This window comes from Columba livia, chromosome Z (genome assembly GCF_036013475.1).
Source record: "Columba livia isolate bColLiv1 breed racing homer chromosome Z, bColLiv1.pat.W.v2, whole genome shotgun sequence".
Lineage (NCBI taxonomy): Eukaryota > Metazoa > Chordata > Aves > Columbiformes > Columbidae > Columba > Columba livia.
In genome coordinates this window covers 2064399-2083055 of record NC_088642.1, presented here as the reverse complement: position 1 = coordinate 2083055, position 18657 = coordinate 2064399, and the positions used below count along the sequence as shown (strand labels likewise).

Here is an 18657-nt window from a genome sequence, read left to right as displayed (position 1 = left end):
TTCTCCAATTCTAAGATTGTACAGTGTCTCTATTTAAAATTTAAAGAAAAGAATAGCATCAATGTGTTTAAGCAGGGATGCGAAGTTAATCTTTGTCACAATAGGATTAGAACTGGTGTTGTCCTTGCAAAAAAAGAAGAGCAGAAATCACCCTGATTTTTAGCACACTCAAATACCTCAATATTCTCAAGAATGCTGCTAGAAATGCTGTAAAGAACACAAACGACTGTAAAATATGAGGAACAAAGAGTTTAAAGCATCACGGTGTACGCTCAGCTTAAGTTCAGCTCTTTGGCAATAGCTCTAGGCCAGAGTTTGAGCAAAGTCCTTGTTCTTTGCTTAAAGCCAAGAGCAAACTGGAATGATAATTCCCTGTATCGCTGTCCACAGAACGGCATCACCTCGATACATAATGTTTCTGAAAGGAACGGTTTAAGCATTTGAATTTATAATACTTTAAGTTATACGCCAGGAAGAGACATTGCTTGAGTAACATTCTACCTTAAAATCATGAAGTATACTTTATTTCTTTTGAGTTTGTGTGAGTTACCTGACTTTTTGCCCACTGTTGAGGAAGCTGGATGGTGTCAAATGCTAATTACTGATCATAATTAATGACAATGACATCGGGCCAGAGGTTACACCGGGATCTGGTTCTACTGCAAATTCATTTAAGCCAGACCTAAGGTTAAGCCAGACCTAAGGTTAAGCCTCTCTAAACTGTGATGCTTCACAACCCCCTACCCAAATCCATGCTAAGAATCCAGGGAAGAGCTAGATATACTGAATATTAATATTCTAGCCTGAAAAAAAACCAAACCAACCAATATTTTTATATTTTAACAAATAGAAACACTTGGAAAAATACATTTTAGCTATAGAGAAAAAAACAATCAGGGGCTTATGACTTATCACTGCCCTTTGGCCACAACAACCCCTGCAGCGCTCCAGGCTGGGCACAGAGTGGCTGGAGAGCAGTCAGGCAGAAAGGGACCTGGGGGGACTCATGGACAGGAAGCTCAACAGGAGCCACCAGTGTGCCCAGGTGGCCAAGAAGGCCAATGGGATCCTGTCCTGGATCCAAACCAGCGTGGTCAGCAGGACAAGGGCAGTGATCCTTCCCCTGTGCTCTGCATTGGGGAGGCCACACCTGGAGTGTTGTGTTCAGTTCTGGGCCCCTCAGCTCAGGAAAGAGATTGAAGTGCTGGAGCGGGTGCAGAGAAGAGCAACAAGACTGGGGAAGGGACTGGAACACAAGCCCTGTGGGGAGAGGCTGAGGGAGCTGGGCTTGTTTAGTCTGGAGAAGAGGAGGCTTAGAGCTGAGCTCAGCACTCTCTAGAACTACCTGAAGGGCAGTTCTAGCCAGGTGGGGCTTGGTCTCTTCTCCCAGGCAGTCAGCAATAGGACAAGGGGGCATGGGCTTAAATTTAGGCTGGAGATTAGAAAGCAATTGTTTGCAGAGAGAGTGGTCAGGCATTGGAATGGCTGCCCAGGGAGGTGCTGGACTCACCGGCCCTGGAGGTTTTCAAACTGAGCTTGGCCATGGCACTTAGTGCCATGATCTAGTCAATGGACTGGAGTTGGACCAAGGCTTGGACTGGATGATCTCTGAGGTCTTTTCCAACCCAGTCCATTCTGTGATTCTGTGATTACCAAGAAGAACGTCTCTAAGCCTGAGCTGATAAATGAAAAAGCTGAATTCATGAGATGCTACAACATCCAAACCAGCTGGATCACTGGAACCAAATTGCAGAGTTTAGTCTGGTTTTCTCTCTGTCTCAATCACTCGTTTATTTCTTTTTCTGACAAACCTTTTCTATTTTTTTATAAGATTCAGCGTAAAGAAATAAACAAAGAGGTTGCTGTAATGCATTAAGCAATTTGGGGTGAAGAAAAATCTGCTTTCAATACCCTTATATAACTCCTAAAGAAAAATCCAGAAAGCTAAATTCATGCCGTTCCAGTTAGTGAGTTCTTCTCATTTCCTTTCTGTTCCAAACCCAGTTGGGGCACATTTCACAGCAGAAAAATTCCCCTCAATCTATAGAATCTGTTCAAATTAAATCTGCTCCGACGCAAACACAACCACTCAGTACAAGGATAAAGCTGCAGAGCAAAATTATGTTTCCTCCACCACGGGTCAAATGTACATTCTTCTGAAACTTAAGCATTCCTAAAGGGTCAAAAGAACCATCAAGAACCTTTTGCACCAATGCACCAAACCATATACAGGTCTTTATCTATATATATATAGAGTGGGGTTTTTTTCCCCCTATGGATTTTTCTGATTTGGAGATTGCAATAGTTATTCTCACATTTTTTTCCTCTTTTTCTCTCTCTCCTTCCCACTGGAGGATATATTCCCGTGTCAGGTAATAGATATAGATAGAGAGATATAGAGAGAGAGAGAGATGAGAGAGGTAGAGAGAGATGAGAGAGGGAGAGAGAGATGAGAGAGGGAGAGAGAGAGAGAGATGAGAGAGAGATGAGAGAGAGATGAGAGAGAGAGATGAGAGAGAGATAAGAGAGAGATGAGAGAGAGATGAGAGAGAGATGAGAGAGAGAGATGAGAGAGAGATGAGAGAGAGATGAGAGAGAGATGAGAGAGAGATGAGAGAGAGATGATAGAGAGAGAGAGATGATAGAGAGAGAGAGAGATGATAGAGAGAGAGAGAGATGATAGAGAGAGAGAGAGATGATAGAGAGAGATGATAGAGAGAGAGAGATGATAGAGAGAGAGAGATGACAGAGAGAGAGAGATGATAGAGAGAGAGAGAGATGATAGAGAGAGAGAGAGATGAGAGAGAGAGAGAGATGAGAGAGAGAGAGAGAGATGAGAGAGAGAGATGAGAGAGAGAGAGAGAGAGATGAGAGAGAGAGAGAGAGAGATGAGAGAGATAAGAGAGAGAGAGATAAGAGAGAGAGATGAGATGAGAGAGAAAGAGAGATATGAGATGAGAGAGAGAGAGAGATGAGATAGAGAGAGAGAGAGAGACGAGAGAGAGAGACGAGAGAGAGATAAGAGAGAGAGATAAGAGAGAGAGAGAGATGAGAGAGAGAGATGAGAGAGAGAGAGAGATGAGAGAGAGATGAGAGAGAGATGAGAGAGAGAGATGAGAGAGAGATGAGAGAGAGATGAGAGAGAGATGAGAGAGAGATGAGAGAGAGATGAGAGAGAGATGAGAGAGAGATGAGAGAGAGAGAGAGATGATAGAGAGAGAGAGAGATGATAGAGAGAGAGAGAGATGATAGAGAGAGAGAGATGATAGAGAGAGATGATAGAGAGAGAGAGATGATAGAGAGAGAGAGATGACAGAGAGAGAGAGATGATAGAGAGAGAGAGAGATGATAGAGAGAGAGAGAGATGAGAGAGAGAGAGAGATGAGAGAGAGAGAGAGAGATGAGAGAGAGAGAGAGAGATGAGAGAGAGAGATGAGAGAGAGAGATGAGAGAGAGAGAGAGAGAGATGAGAGAGAGAGAGAGAGAGATGAGAGAGATAAGAGAGAGAGAGATAAGAGAGAGAGATGAGATGAGAGAGAAAGAGAGAGATGAGATGAGAGAGAGAGAGAGATGAGATAGAGAGAGAGAGAGAGACGAGAGAGAGAGACGAGAGAGAGATAAGAGAGAGAGATAAGAGAGAGAGATAAGAGAGAGAGAGAGATGAGAGAGAGAGATGAGAGAGAGAGAGAGATGAGAGAGAGAGAGATGAGAGAGAGAGAGATGAGAGAGAGAGATGAGAGAGATGAGAGAGAGAGAGATGAGAGAGAGAGAGATGAGAGAGAGAGAGATGAGAGAGAGAGAGATGAGAGAGAGAGAGATGAGAGAGATAAGAGAGAGATAAGAGAGAGAGAGATAAGAGAGAGATAAGAGAGAGAGAGATAAGAGAGAGAGAGATAAGAGAGAGAGAGATAAGAGAGAGAGAGATAAGAGAGAGAGAGATAAGAGAGAGAGAGATAAGAGAGAGAGAGATAAGAGAGAGAGAGATAAGAGAGAGAGAGATAAGAGAGAGAGAGATGAGAGAGAGAGAGAGATGAGAGAGAGATGAGAGAGAGAGAGAGATGATAGAGAGATGATAGAGAGATGATAGAGAGATGATAGAGAGAGAGATGATAGAGAGAGAGAGATGACAGAGAGAGAGAGATGATAGAGAGAGAGAGATGATAGAGAGAGAGAGATGATAGAGAGAGAGAGAGATGATAGAGAGAGAGAGAGATGACAGAGAGAGAGAGAGATGATAGAGAGAGAGAGATGATAGAGAGAGATGACAGAGAGAGAGAGATGATAGAGAGAGAGAGATGATAGAGAGAGAGAGATGATAGAGAGAGAGAGAGATGATAGAGAGAGAGAGAGATGATAGAGAGAGAGATGATAGAGAGAGAGAGATGATAGAGAGAGAGAGAGATGATAGAGAGAGAGAGAGATGATAGAGAGAGAGAGATGATAGAGAGAGAGAGAGAGATGAGAGAGAGAGAGATGAGAGAGAGAGAGATGAGAGAGATGAGAGAGAGAGATGAGAGAGAGAGAGATGAGAGAGAGAGAGAGATGAGAGAGAGAGATGATAGAGAGAGAGAGATGATAGAGAGAGAGAGAGAGATGATAGAGAGAGAGAGAGAGATGATAGAGAGAGAGAGATGATAGAGAGAGAGTGAGAGATGATAGAGAGAGAGTGAGAGATGATAGAGAGAGAGTGAGAGATGATAGAGAGAGAGTGAGAGATGATAGAGAGAGAGATGATAGAGAGAGAGAGAGATGATAGAGAGAGAGAGAGATGATAGAGAGAGAGAGAGATGATAGAGAGAGAGAGAGATGATAGAGAGAGAGATGATAGAGAGAGAGAGAGATGATAGAGAGAGAGAGAGATGATAGAGAGAGAGAGATGATAGAGAGAGAGAGATGATAGAGAGAGAGAGAGAGAGATGAGAGAGAGAGAGATGAGAGAGAGAGATGAGAGAGATGAGAGAGAGATGAGAGAGAGAGAGATGAGAGAGAGAGAGAGATGAGAGAGAGAGATGATAGAGAGAGAGAGAGATGATAGAGAGAGAGAGAGAGATGATAGAGAGAGAGAGAGATGATAGAGAGAGAGAGATGATAGAGAGAGAGTGAGAGATGATAGAGAGAGAGTGAGAGATGATAGAGAGAGAGAGATGATAGAGAGAGAGAGATGATAGAGAGAGAGAGAGAGGTGATAGAGAGAGAGAGAGAGGTGATAGAGAGAGAGAGATTTATTTATTTTTCTGCTTTTAAGACGTTCTTTCATGATGGAACAATCTGGCATAGACTGAACTGTAGAAATCACAGCATTAATTTCTTTCCTGTATTTGGGTTATTTCCTTATTAAAAGAAGTTGTTCTCCTTGGTATCACATTTCTTACATAGGGACACAAAGCAAGCGCCCGTTTCTTTAAGAGATCCCGGTTCTTCCATGTGACACCCAAGCTAAAACTGATTTTTGGCAACAAAATCTTATATATACACATTTATTCTCTAAAGCAAAAGAGATGATAAAAACTGTCATAAATCAGCTATACTTTCTGTCTCAATGCCTTTTGTTGGGTAGATAGCAGAGGTGTCCGCCTCCTCTTTGTAGTTTTAAAGCAGCGCTTGCATTTCTCCTGAAATAAAAGTATTGATTTAGAAGAAATTTTAAGTAACTAGTTAGTTCTTCCAGGATACAAACTGGAAAGGATGTAACTTCTCTTCTGGTCTTCCATCAAGAACATACATTGTTATTGGTTTATTTTTGTTATTAATTGTGGTGGCGGACTTGTAAATGTATCAACCTTCAGGTGTTTGGGGCTGGAGAACCATAGGGAACCATCTCGTTGCATGTATTGTCTGCTTGATCTCAACCAAAATTTCCCCTGTGCCTTTTACAGTTATTTCAACTATCTCACCACGCTGATACCGCACTTTGAAAGGCCTAAATGTCTGAAATAGAAATGTCTGCGGTCAAAACGGTCACCCAGCCCAGTTCTGGGTGCTCAGCACAGGACACACATGGAGCTGCTAGAGAGGGGCTACAGGAACCACAGGAATGAGCCGAGGCTGGAACAGCTCTGCTGGGAGAGTTGGGGTGTTCAGCTGGAGAAGAGAAGCTTGGGGAGACCTTATTGTGGCCTTTCTGGACTTAAAAGGGGCCTGTGAGAAAGATGGGGACGGACTTTTGAGCAGGGCCTGTTGTGAAAGGATAAGGGGTGATGGTTTGAAACTAAAGGAGGGAGATCCAGGCTGGACATGAGGAAGGAATTGTTGGCCCTGAGGGTGGTGAGAGCCTGTCCCAGGTTGGCCAGAGAGGTGGTAGATGAACCATCCCTGGAGACATCCCAGGCTGGACGGGGCTCTGAGCAACCTGAGCTGGTGAAGATGTCCCTGCTCATGGCAGGGGGGACACGGGGGGAGCTGGGAAGGTCCCTTCAACCCAAACTGTTCTATGATTCCATGAAGATCATAGTAGTAAAGTCATTTGTCAAACGTGGCTTGTGGGGAAAATACAAACCCCAAAATACTCTTCTATATTTGACTCCAGTAGAAACAAGAGGAGCAGTTTGCAGGAGTCTGATGCCACCAGCAGCTTATACATCTAAATTAGTAAGGGGAAGGTATCAGTGTAACGACTGTTTCTAAATGACGCCATTGCCCCCCAGAGAACAAGAACTATGGTCCTGTTAAACCTCAGCTCCCCGGTGTCCTGGTACCTGTTTCTTCCATTCGAAACTGTGTGGACGACCTTCTATCGGTGTCATCTGGTGACAAGTTCAACAATGTACCCATGTGTCACCATCCTGCTGCTGCTGGCTCCTCTTTAACGCCAAGCACGGCTCAGAACTGCTTTCTGCACTCACCGCATCGTTTGGCTTTGAACGTGCCTCCGAGAGACACGGCTCAGAATAAGGGACAGAGATGAAGCACAGAGACAATATGGAGTGTTTGAATAAGATGGACCCAGTCCCAAATCATTTCAATTTGAAATTGGGTCCTTTTTGAAACATCCTGTGTATGGGAAAATCTCAGCTAGGAATGCCAAGCACCGCTCTGAAGGTACGTGCTGTTGTGAACGCTTTAACCACTCAATGAAATGCAGCTAATTACTCAACGAAATGCAGCTAATTCTGTACCTTAGCAAACAGGCTGATGGCTCGTAAATTATTTCACACCTTCAGAGCAAACAGGCTGAATGGTCAGAAACAAATCGCTGAATTTCACCTCACACCACCACACCAAACCCCCTTCCCATTTCAATCTTATCCTGAACGTTCACGTAGTCAGAGCCGTCTACTCCGAGTATTAAAAGGTTAAAAGGTAACTAATTTACTAACCTAGGAGAGCTGCCAAAAGGTCTGATTCATACAAAATACTCTCAAATCATACAGGAACCAGGTTTCATTTCCCTGCTTCCTGAGGACCCAGCAGAAAGGTGAAAGAGGAGTCACCAGAGAGAACAGGATCGGTTTTGCAAACTGAAAAGCAAATAGAGTATCTGGTTATCAGTCTCAGGATACAACTCCGAGGGAACATAATCTTTCCTCTTGGAATCGCTCCTAATTTTACACCCCCTGATGGCACCGTGGCAGCCGGTAGCGCATGGTGCTCATTACGGCCGACGCCGAATGTTTGGGAGATGTCCCAAAGGGACGCTCATAAAACACCGACTGGAGGCTCGGAGCATCGCTGACATTTCCTACCACGTCCCCACCACACCGCGTATTCTTGACAAGAGAGAACAACCAAAGATGAAAATACTCTAACGGGAGTTATTTAAATGATTAAATTGATGGTTGGATTCAAGACCTTTTATTCCCCGATTTGTTCCTAAATCAACTGAGATGATGTGGCTGTGTCCATTTTCACCTCACTGGCATAGAGCTCTTCCATTTAGAAACTAAAAATACTACAAATCATCTAGAATGTAAGTGTTGCACAGATAATCTATATTCTTCCGTATTTACGTTGTATATCAAGTCTTGTAAGTAACGTCCATTGACTCTCAGAGACAGACCTTACCGTTCAAATACGAACACAAGAGAGGGCTAAAAACCAGGACGGAGAAAGCGGCTTATTAGGAGCTTGAATAGGAGAGAAAGCAGCTCTTAAACTCTTCACTGCTCACAATTAGCAAGGAAAAGAAGCCTAAATATTTCTCATCTCATTATACACGGCATCATTCCTACGCTGCAATGATTCTATAGGGCTTTATAATGACTTTTATCGCCCTTATTCCTCCTACCTTTGACTTTTAAGCTCCTGGGAAACGTAGCGAGCACCCTTAAATGAGTGAAAACATTGCCACCAGTTAAATTGGGAAGTATTAATAACTAAGATAGCAATCAAAACCAATGTGAACTATGGAAAATAATGGAACGTAATAGAAACATCCACTCACTTCTAGTAGCACAGGGTGCTACTTCACAGTGATGTAACTAGATCAGTTTTTCATTTTTCCTCCATACGCAGTTACAGTTTTTAACGAAGTGAAAATGTCCTGATAACAACCAGATGTTCGGTTATGTGTACCAGCTCTGACCAAACTACTGATAGAAACCTTTATAATTTAAAGCCTTGGGAGCTCTATCTCGCAACAAAATGTTTAGCGAGAGTTTTGACGTAAAAGTCCTACAATTAAATACTGAAGGTGCATCTTTTTGCTGACTGTGCATTTTTAAGCATGAATGTACACACTTGAGTGCTAACAAACCCAAAAGAAAAAGCAAAGTATCCATAACATACCCAAGGGAGCCATAAATCAAACATCCACATACTGTAACACAAGTGTTGTAAGGGGCTGCTCACATATAATTCCTTCAAATTAAATGTTAATACGTGAAACCTTTTTCCTTGGCGTTTCGTACAATGCAGCAGAGCCTGGTTTTCAAAAGGGTAATTCAAGATCTTTTCAATAACTCCCAGACACAAAACCACGATGCTGCGGAGTCCCCGCTACAACCTGGTGTAGCAATGCACTGTGTAACAGCCTCTAAGCACATTTGCCTTCCACAATACAAACTAACTTTGAGAAATAGTCTCTTAAATTCATCATAGACGATTGTGAACACTCCTATATATGCTTTGCTGTACATTTCAGTAGGTTTTCCCAACAAAAGTCACCACATCTTGGTGGTTATTTCATACAAGCAGCTGAATGTCAATGTAATAATTGGTCCCAGCCAGCACGGGTTCATTAGGGTAAAGTCTTGCTTGACGAACTTAATTTCTTTCTACTACAAGGTTACCCACTTACTTGATCAAGAGAAGCCTGTTGTGGTGATACTTTTGGATTTCAATAAAGCCTTTGATAGTCTCACAGTATTCTCCTGGACACCATGTCCAGCATACAGCGGGGTAAACACATAATCCATCTTAGGGCCAGCACTCTTCAATGGCTTCATCAATGATTTGGAGACAGAACTTGCGGGACTGCTTAGAAAATTCACCGATGACACATAATTGGGGGGAGCTGTCAAAATTCTGGAGGGCAGAGAAGCCCTGCAGACGGATCTGGATAAACTGAAGAACTGGGCCATCACCAACCACATGAAGTTCAACAAGGGCCAAGTGCCAGATTTTGCACCTGAGACAAAGTCTTTTTTGTCATGAGGTGACCCTGCCTCCCCTCTGGCCGCCATTTTGTGTGTTGAGGTGATCTTGGTGGCCCTGGGGCCGCCATTTTGTGTGCTGAGGTGATCTTGATGGCCCTGGGGCCGCCATTTTGTGTGCTGAGGTGATCTTGGTGGCCCTGGGGCCGCCATTTTGTGTGCTGAGGTGATCTTGGTGGCCCTGGGGCCGCCATTTTGTGTGCTGAGGTGATCTTGGTGGCCCTGGGGCCGCCATTTTGTGTGCTGAGGTGATCTTGGTGGCCCTGGGGCCGCCATTTTGTGTGCTGAGGTGATCTTGGTGGCCCTGGGGCCGCCATTTTGTGTGCTGAGGTGATCTTGGTGGCCCTGGGGCCGCCATTTTGTGTGCTGAGGTGATCTTGGTGGCCCTGGGGCCGCCATTTTGTGTGCTGAGGTGATCTTGGTGGCTCTGGGGCCGCCATTTTGTGTGCTGAGGTGATCTTGGTGGCCCTGGGGCCGCCATTTTGTGTGCTGAGGTGATCTTGGTGGCCCTGGGGCCGCCATTTTGTGTGCTGAGGTGATCTTGGTGGCCCTGGGGCCGCCATTTTGTGTGCTGAGGTGATCTTGGTGGCCCTGGGGCCGCCATTTTGTGTGCTGAGGTGATCTTGGTGGCTCTGGGGACGCCATTTTGTGTGCTGAGGTGATCTTGGTGGCTCTGGGGCCGCCATTTTGTGTGCTGAGGTGATCTTGGTGGCTCTGGGGCCGCCATTTTGTGTGCTGAGGTGATCTTGGTGGCCCTGGGGCCGCCATTTTGTGTGCTGAGGTGATCTTGGTGGCCCTGGGGCCGCCATTTTGTGTGCTGAGGTGATCTTGGTGGCCCTGGGGCCGCCATTTTGTGTGCTGAGGTGATCTTGGTGGCCCTGGGGCCGCCATTTTGTGTGCTGAGGTGATCTTGGTGGCCCTGGGGCCGCCATTTTGTGTGCTGAGGTGATCTTGGTGGCCCTGGGGCCGCCATTTTGTGTGCTGAGGTGATCTTGGTGGCTCTGGGGCCGCCATTTTGTGTGCTGAGGTGATCTTGGTGGCCCTGGGGCCGCCATTTTGTGTGCTGAGGTGATCTTGGTGGCCCTGGGGCCGCCATTTTGTGTGCTGAGGTGATCTTGGTGGCCCTGGGGCCGCCATTTTGTGTGCTGAGGTGATCTTGGTGGCCCTGGGGCCGCCATTTTGTGTGCTGAGGTGATCTTGGTGGCCCTGGGGCCGCCATTTTGTGTGCTGAGGTGATCTTGGTGGCCCTGGGGCCGCCATTTTGTGTGCTGAGGTGATCTTGGTGGCCCTGGGGCCGCCATTTTGTGTGCTGAGGTGATCTTGGTGGCCCTGGGGCCGCCATTTTGTGTGCTGAGGTGATCTTGGTGGCCCTGGGGCCGCCATTTTGTGTGCTGAGGTGATCTTGGTGGCCCTGGGGCCGCCATTTTGTGTGCTGAGGTGATCTTGGTGGCTCTGGGGCCGCCATTTTGTGTGCTGAGGTGATCTTGGTGGCCCTGGGGCCGCCATTTTGTGTGCTGAGGTGATCCTGCACCTGGGACACAGCAACCCTGCCTGTACATACAGACTGGGGGATGAAATGCTAGAGAGCAGCTCTGTGGAAATGAATCTGTGGGTTCTGGTCAACGACAAGTTGAAGATGAGCCAACAGTGTCCTTGGCAGCCAAGAGGGACCCGTGTCCTGGTGCATCCAGCACAGCACGGCCAGCCAGGCAGGGAGGGGATCGTCCCACTTGGCTGTGGCCTCACATGGAACACAGGATAAAAAGGACATAAAGCTAGTGGAGAGTGTCCAGAGGAGGGACACAAAGTTGGTGAAGGGTTTGGAGAAGAAGCCTGGAGAAGGGGATGCTGAGAGCAGAACTCATGGGGCTGCAGGTTCCTCAGCAGGGAGCAGGAGGGGCAGGGCTGAGCTCTTCTCTCTGTGACAGTGACAGAATGGCAGAAGATGTGCTGGGGAGGGTCAGTTGGACATGAGGAAAAGGTTCTTCACCCAGAGGTGCTGGACACTGAACAGGCTCCCCAGGGAGGTGTCAGGGCCTCAGGACCAACAGCGTTCAAGAAGAGATTGGACAACGTCCTCACACACACGGTGTGACCTGTGGGGTGTCCTGTGCAGGGACAGCAGTTGGACTCCATGATTCTTGTGGGTCCCTTCCAACTCAGGACATTCTACGATTCACAATAAGGGACACAGGGAGGTGGGTTACAGACTTAGCATTTGTCTTCTTCCCCATCTCACACCCTCCTTGTTAATTTTGAGCCAGGCCACCCAGCTGCATTTCCCAAACAGGTTATTTTATAGGCAGACACGAGCTCATCCTGCCAAGGCTTCTAACAGAGCGAGCTCAGAGGGCAGCAAGCTCTGCCCGTGCTCAGGAAAGACTCAAGCCTTCATAAACTCAGTACCCCACATTAAGACAGCACATATGCAGTTATATATAGAAGTGGGGGGGGGAATTATAGTACCTCTGAAGCGTACTGCTTTCACCTGACATGCCATTTAGAACAATTCTGGAGGGCAGGACTGTGGCACAGGTACCGCTGCTCCTGCATTTGGGACAAGGAGATGGTCTTCCCAGCTTAAAAATAATCTTAGTATTTCACTGAAGAAGCTTAAGGTGGGTGTGGAGAAGCGATATATTGAGACAAGAGCTGCATGTTGTATCCGCTCTGACACCAAAGTGCATCTGCAGAATCCAAGGGATACGCTAATTGTGACAAACCTCTGCTTAGGCTATGGAGATAAACTCTGCTCTTCTGAATGATGGTTCAAAGACAGACCCAGCATGGAGGTTCACGACAAAGATCCACCTTTGGATCTACCTTGACTTCAGTAAAGCCTTTGACACAGTCTCCCACAGCATCCTCACAGCTAAGTTGAGGAGATGTGGTCTGGACAATAGAGTAGTGAGGTGGGTTGCAAACTGGCTTAAGGAGAGAAGGCAGAGAGTGGTAGTCAATGGTGCGGAGTCTAGTTGGAGGCCAGTATCTAGTGCAGTGCCTCAGGGGTCAGTGCTGGGGCCAATATTATTCAATATATTCATTAATGATTTAGACGAGGGAATAGAGTGTACTATCAGCAAGTTTGCTGGTGACACCAAGCTGGGAGGAGTGGTGACACGCCAGAGGCTGTGCTGCCATCAGAGACCTGGACAGGCTGGAGAGTTGGGCGGGAATAACCTGATGAAATTTAACAAGGGAAAGTGTAGAGTCCTGCATCTGGGCAGGAACAACCCCAGGTTCCAGTATAGGTTGGGAAATCACATATTAGAGAGCAGTGGAGGGGAAAGGGACCTGGGGGTGCTGGTGGACAACAGGATGACCATGAGCCAGCACTGGGCCCTTGTGGCCAGGAAGCCAATGGTACCTGAGGTGGATTACAAGGGGGTGGTCAGTAGGTCCGAGAGGTTCTCCTGCCCCTCTGCTCTGCCCTGGGGAGACCACACCTGGAATATTTCGTCCAGTTGTGGCCCCTCAGTTCCAGAAGGACAGGGAACTGCTGGAGAGGGTCCAGCGTAGGGTAACAAAGATGATTAAGGGAGTGGAGCATCTCCCTTATGAAGGAAGGCTGAGGGAGCTGGGGCTCTTTAGTCTGGAGAAGAGGAGACTAAGGGGGTGACCTTATTAATGTTTATAAATATATAAAGGGTGAGTGCCATGAGGATGGAGCCAGGCTCTTCTCGGTGGCAAACAATGACAGGACAAGGGGTAATGGGATCAAGCTGGAACACAAGAGGTTCCACTTAAATTTGAGAAGCAACTTGTTCCTGGTGAGGGTGGCAGAGCCTGGCCCAGGCTGCCCAGGGGGTTGTGGAGTCTCCTTCTCTGCAGAAATTCAAAACCCACCTGGACATGTTCCTGTGCGACCTCACCTGGGTGTTCCTGCTCCATGGGGGGATTGGACTGGATGATCTTTTGAGGTCCCTTCCAATCCCAAACATACTGTGATACTGTGATCTTTATAGCAGCTTTACAGACAGACATTGTTAGTGCCACCATAAGCTGCCTATCCTCCAGCAAATGATCTTAAGTCCTGCTACTGAAATTATTTCCAGCTTGAGTATTACATGTATTCCACTCTCTCTGCTCCTACCCAAAATTCACACACTAGGCTTGTAGTTTTCTTGATTTGTTCCAGCTAAATACAGTAATGAATTAGCGACTTGATCCAACGTAGGGAAAGAATTTGATCAGAGAGAGGGAAGTGAAAGGTAAACTTGCTACTAAAATAATCCTGATCAATCTCCTGAAATATTGCATTAAGCACAAATATCTCAGCCTTATAACATCTTTATGAAGAACAAGATTGGATTGTGTATTAGAAAAAGCAAGTTTTTCCACATCTCCTTTCCCCTCACCTATTTCCCTTTTAATGATATGGGGATAAAATAATTAATTAAGCCATCGCTTTGTCAAACATGTTACACCAAGAAGCCAGAAAATAATACACGCAATAAAAACCTTCCACATCCAGCTGTTATGAAAAGCATAGGTTTTGCATAACTGAACATTAAAGATTATAGAGAGGATTTATGATGTTTTATAAGGCATTATTATCAGTGTATTATATAGTCGACTAAGTGTTTTCAACAGCTACTTTCATGCCCAACAACCACATTCACACAGAAAGAGATGCTGACAAGTTCAGCTGCCGAAAAGGGTTAAGACCCATCACTTAACTTCTTTCTGCCAGTAAACCAGAATAAAAGATACCGGACTCCACAAAGACATTGGGACATCCAAGAAAGACAAATCAAAGCCTGTAGGATTTATGAACTTGCCCGTATATCGGGGTCCTTTCACCTCTTTGTACTTCCTCTAATCCGCTCCAAACAAGTGTAGCTGTGCCAGGAAGTCCTGACAAGCTTTGAATGACGCTCTAAATCATCTCACTAATTAATTACACGCTACCTACCCAAATCCTGGTGTAGCGTTGACAGCGACCTATTTAATGAGAGCAATGTTGCAAAAACTATTGCATCTTTGTCAGCTTTCCAACCAAAAGAACAATCCAAAGGAGAAAAACTAAATCAGCAACAGAGCAACGCACTAAATAGATAACGTGAAACTCTTTCGGAGCTGTGATGTTTTAATTAAGGCGCTATATTTTAGGCACAGATTACAATTTAATACAAAGGGTACTGTTAATGCTATCTTGGGTTAAGTTTATCTCTGGGGTTAAGTTTATCTTGGGTTAAGTTTATCAGGAGAGGTGTGGCAAAACATTTCTGTTTCCTAAGAGCAAAGCAAGTTCTCCTTCATATGATACTGAAGGATGTTCCAGGACACAGATGCGTAGAATCAGTGTCTCAAATGCAGCATTCACATGAAAACCACCATGCAAACGGTTCTGCAGGTCTACAGAAACACTCCACTTATTCATTGATCTTCTTTTTCAGATGTGAATTTGCTAGTATTTTAGAAATAAGTATTAATTAAGTCGCAGGATTTATTTAATGCAAATGCAGTTCAAAAACCCATAAAACTGCACAAGAGCAACTTTGGTTTGCACCTCGCTGTTTTCCCCAGAGACCAAGCGGTGCCTCCAATGCATCTTTCCCTGGACAATTAGCACAACCATTTCTAGCCACAAATTAGCAACAACCATCCATGTGTTGCCAGAGGTACCTGAAAGAAATGTCAGCATTCCTACAAAAGAAATCAGGATCATTTCCTGCTGTTGGTTTGAACTGGGTGTGAGATGCTGAGCATGTTTTTCTTCCAACTGAATATTCAGTGCGGGTACCAACAGCGAGTTAGAATTATGGGTACTGTACCACCACATACAGCATTCAAACCCAAGTATTTCAATATTATAACCCCATCACTCTGAGTTTTCTGTTCTTGCAAATGCTCAGTTTATATAAGGAGGTTGGAAAAAACCAACCAACCAAACTTACAGGAGGGGAATTTCAACAATGAGTTGGATGAGGCAACACAGCAACTCTTCTATGAGGTCTTCGCACTCTGTTCCTGGAAATAAACATACCAAAGGTTTTCTGGGTTTCCAAATAATAAAAGAAAGCACAGATTTGAACACATAGATGCAGACCATCAATATTTTAAACGCTAGAAGAGTCATTTTACTTGTTGTAGAAAACTTTCCTGGAACAGAAAGGACTTGGGATTATCACCAGAGCAAATGGTGATGCTAAACCTTTAATATATATATAAGAATAACTAATAACAACAGGATAAATTCAATGAGATGTTGGTATTTTAGGAAATATGATAATGTTAAACACATCAAGCCTTATTTTGCTACTTACCTGATGTTATTCTAGGAAATACGATAATGTTAAACACATTAAGCCTTATTTTGCTACTTACCTAACGTGCTATTAAATGGTGTCAGTACTATCAGTTGAATTGATCACTAGTGACTTCTCACTGCTCCACAGTTCGAGTCCACCCTCAAAATTCCCAATAGTTCTCCACCCTTTTTTAATCCCAAGTTAAGAATATATAAACAACATATATATATATATGTTCCTAAAGCTTGCATTAATAAACAACACATATAAAACAGTTCGATTTGTCTACCGTACAATGAACAATATTCTCAGTTGTGATCTGTCAAATGAATGCAGCCTATTGTACATATCACTGCAGCTCTTTAGCAATTAAATCTATACGTTATTTTTGCCTGAATGCAACTTGATTCATTTAAGAGGTTTTACACATGACAAATAAGAATTCATGGATTTCCAAAGCGTATTTTAAGTGAGTAGAAATGATTCTACAAAATGCTAAAAGAATTGATTGAAAAACAACTGTTCTTCAATCCAGGATTCCATATGAAGCAGCACACCAGGGGGAATATTCACAAGCAAGCAAAATTACCTCTTTCCACCATCGGTTTATTAAAAACACATTAAAAATTGTCACCTAGTGAACTGCAAGTTCTAAAGGAAATAGGGGGTTTTTTTATCACGGAAACATGGTTTCCTTTATATAGAATCCCCCATGAGGAACACAATGTAGCTCCTGTTAGTAAAAATACTCCTGTTTGGAGTATTTAACCTTCGAAATCACCACAGATAATGAAGCCCAGATAATCCAAAGCAACTTGAATGTGACAATTTCCTCGAGTTTTTTGAATCTAGAAAAAGCTTATAGAGCAAAACTGCTGTTAGTTCCCCAAAGGTAACGAATTGTTTCTCTCGACAATTGAGGAAACTGAGGACGAGAGAGGAAAAAGGATGAGAAATAAAGTAAAATGCATCTTAATATTGTTTCTTCCACTATGCTATATACACAACTCATTTGAAGAATGAATAATATTATTTGAATATGAAAAAGGGGCTTTCCCTTCACACTATATTCCAAATCAAGTGAGAAAATATAGGCTTAGCACAAGCACGTAGAATGGAAGATGTTGGTCTTTCCTGCTCTGTTCTCCAAGCAGTTTTTCCTTTCTCAAAAAAAAGCTTAATTGCTGTAATCAATGTCATTCAGCTCCGATAATTAATGTATCCTCTTCCCCATTGGGGCACGTGCATTCTTGTTTAATTCTCCTCTTGCCAAGACAATGAGGCGGCCGTGTGCCAAATCTATAACGTGAGAGGGAGCCATAAACACGGACCGCGCTGTATTTTCATCAACGATACCTCTTTCAATAGCAGGATAAACACAATACTTCACCTTCATAGAACACATTCTTGGATCAAACATACGCTGGATTAGCAGAAACTACATCCACTTGTAAAATCAACGCAGCTCCATCCTTGGCCATGATATGGGGTCTAACACAGTAAACCAACCTTTTTCTTCTCAAAAACCTCAGCGCTACGTTGTCACGACCCAATCTGGGCTCCTGTAGCAGCTGCATGTGCATAGTATTAATATATAATATTCAGGTACTCGGTTTCCTGCCTTGTTGCTCCTATAGATAATAGGATAGAACCCGGACGCCACCAATGAAATAATTATTAATACTTCCTCACAAAACAGTATTTAAAGCCCCCGCCATCCCATTCATTACACAACCAAGACTTAAAGCTTCTTCAGGTTTTGCGGTTTTACCTCCAGCTCTGAAGACTCCCAAAAATTCCCAATTTTCACTTAAGAGTGTTACTAACGAGTCCATAAACTAATTGCCATCTTTGTTTCCTTTATATGACAGCTGAATACTCATTAAAGCATTTAAAGGCTGCAGTAAACACATTTCTTGCCCCCTCTATGTCCTCTTATTTGCTATAATACACCAAATAAATTCCTCAGCAGCCTTGCAATAAAATCTTGTCTATAGAGAATTAATTAATTTTCCTATTACAGGTCAGGGAATGGGTTAAATACATTATTAGTTGCACTGTTCTTCCAATAACTACCCACCAGCCATTAAGAAAATAAGCCAAGAGTACTTCCAAATTCACACACTGCATTAAAGCTTTTATCTTATACGCATAATTTAATTACACTAATATGCTAATGTATTGAATAAGGCTTGTATTATCACGCTCACAATTGAGAAACAATAGAATTATAACAAGCTGTAACAAATGAAAAGACTGTAAGGACAACTAAGGACTTAAAGTTTTTAAAAGGATGCTCAAAGATAGCGTGAAGTACGTACAACTTTAGTAAAAGTAGTAATAAATCTGTCTGAACTTCACAACAAAGCAAGCTCTAGTTTCCAAATAATAGTAATTAAAATACCCCAAAGCTACATTTGACTTAATTACGAAAATACAAACAAAAAGAGCATTTAATTCTGGTCTGCTCACTTTAATAAACCCTACCACAACAGCATTTTATTACACTCTGTTAATAATCCTTCACCTTTCACAGAATCACAGAATGGACTGGGTTGGAAAAGACCTCAGAGATCATCGAGTCCAAGCCTTGGTCCAACTCCAGTCCATTGACTAGATCATGGCACTAAGTGCCATGGCCAAGCTCAGTTTAAAAACCTCCAGGGCCGGTGAGTCCAGCACCTCCCTGGGCAGCCATTCCAATGCCTGACCACTCTCTCTGCAAAGAATTGCTGTCTAATCTCCAGCCTAAATTTAAGTTGAAGCCCCGCTGTCCTATTGCTGACTGCCTGGGAGAAGAGACCAAGCCCCAC

At 44.1% G+C, this 18657-nt stretch overlaps 1 protein-coding gene across 6 annotated transcripts in view; it reads right to left on the bottom strand.

Annotated features, from left to right (window-relative positions):
- The window catches only part of DYM (dymeclin), a 190823-nt gene that overhangs the window by 150149 nt on the left and 22017 nt on the right, over positions 1-18657 (bottom strand). For 5 of the 6 annotated variants that reach the window (XR_010469154.1, XM_065046825.1, XM_065046827.1 and 2 more), the window contains exon 6: positions 15491-15563. The exons of the other annotated variant lie outside the window; for it this stretch is intronic. Coding sequence is in view for 4 of the 5 variants with exons in the window: in XM_065046825.1 (XP_064902897.1) it covers positions 15491-15563 (73 nt within the window). In the remaining variant the exon portion in view is untranslated. The remainder of the gene's footprint in view (positions 1-15490; positions 15564-18657) is intronic. 6 annotated transcript variants of the gene reach the window in all.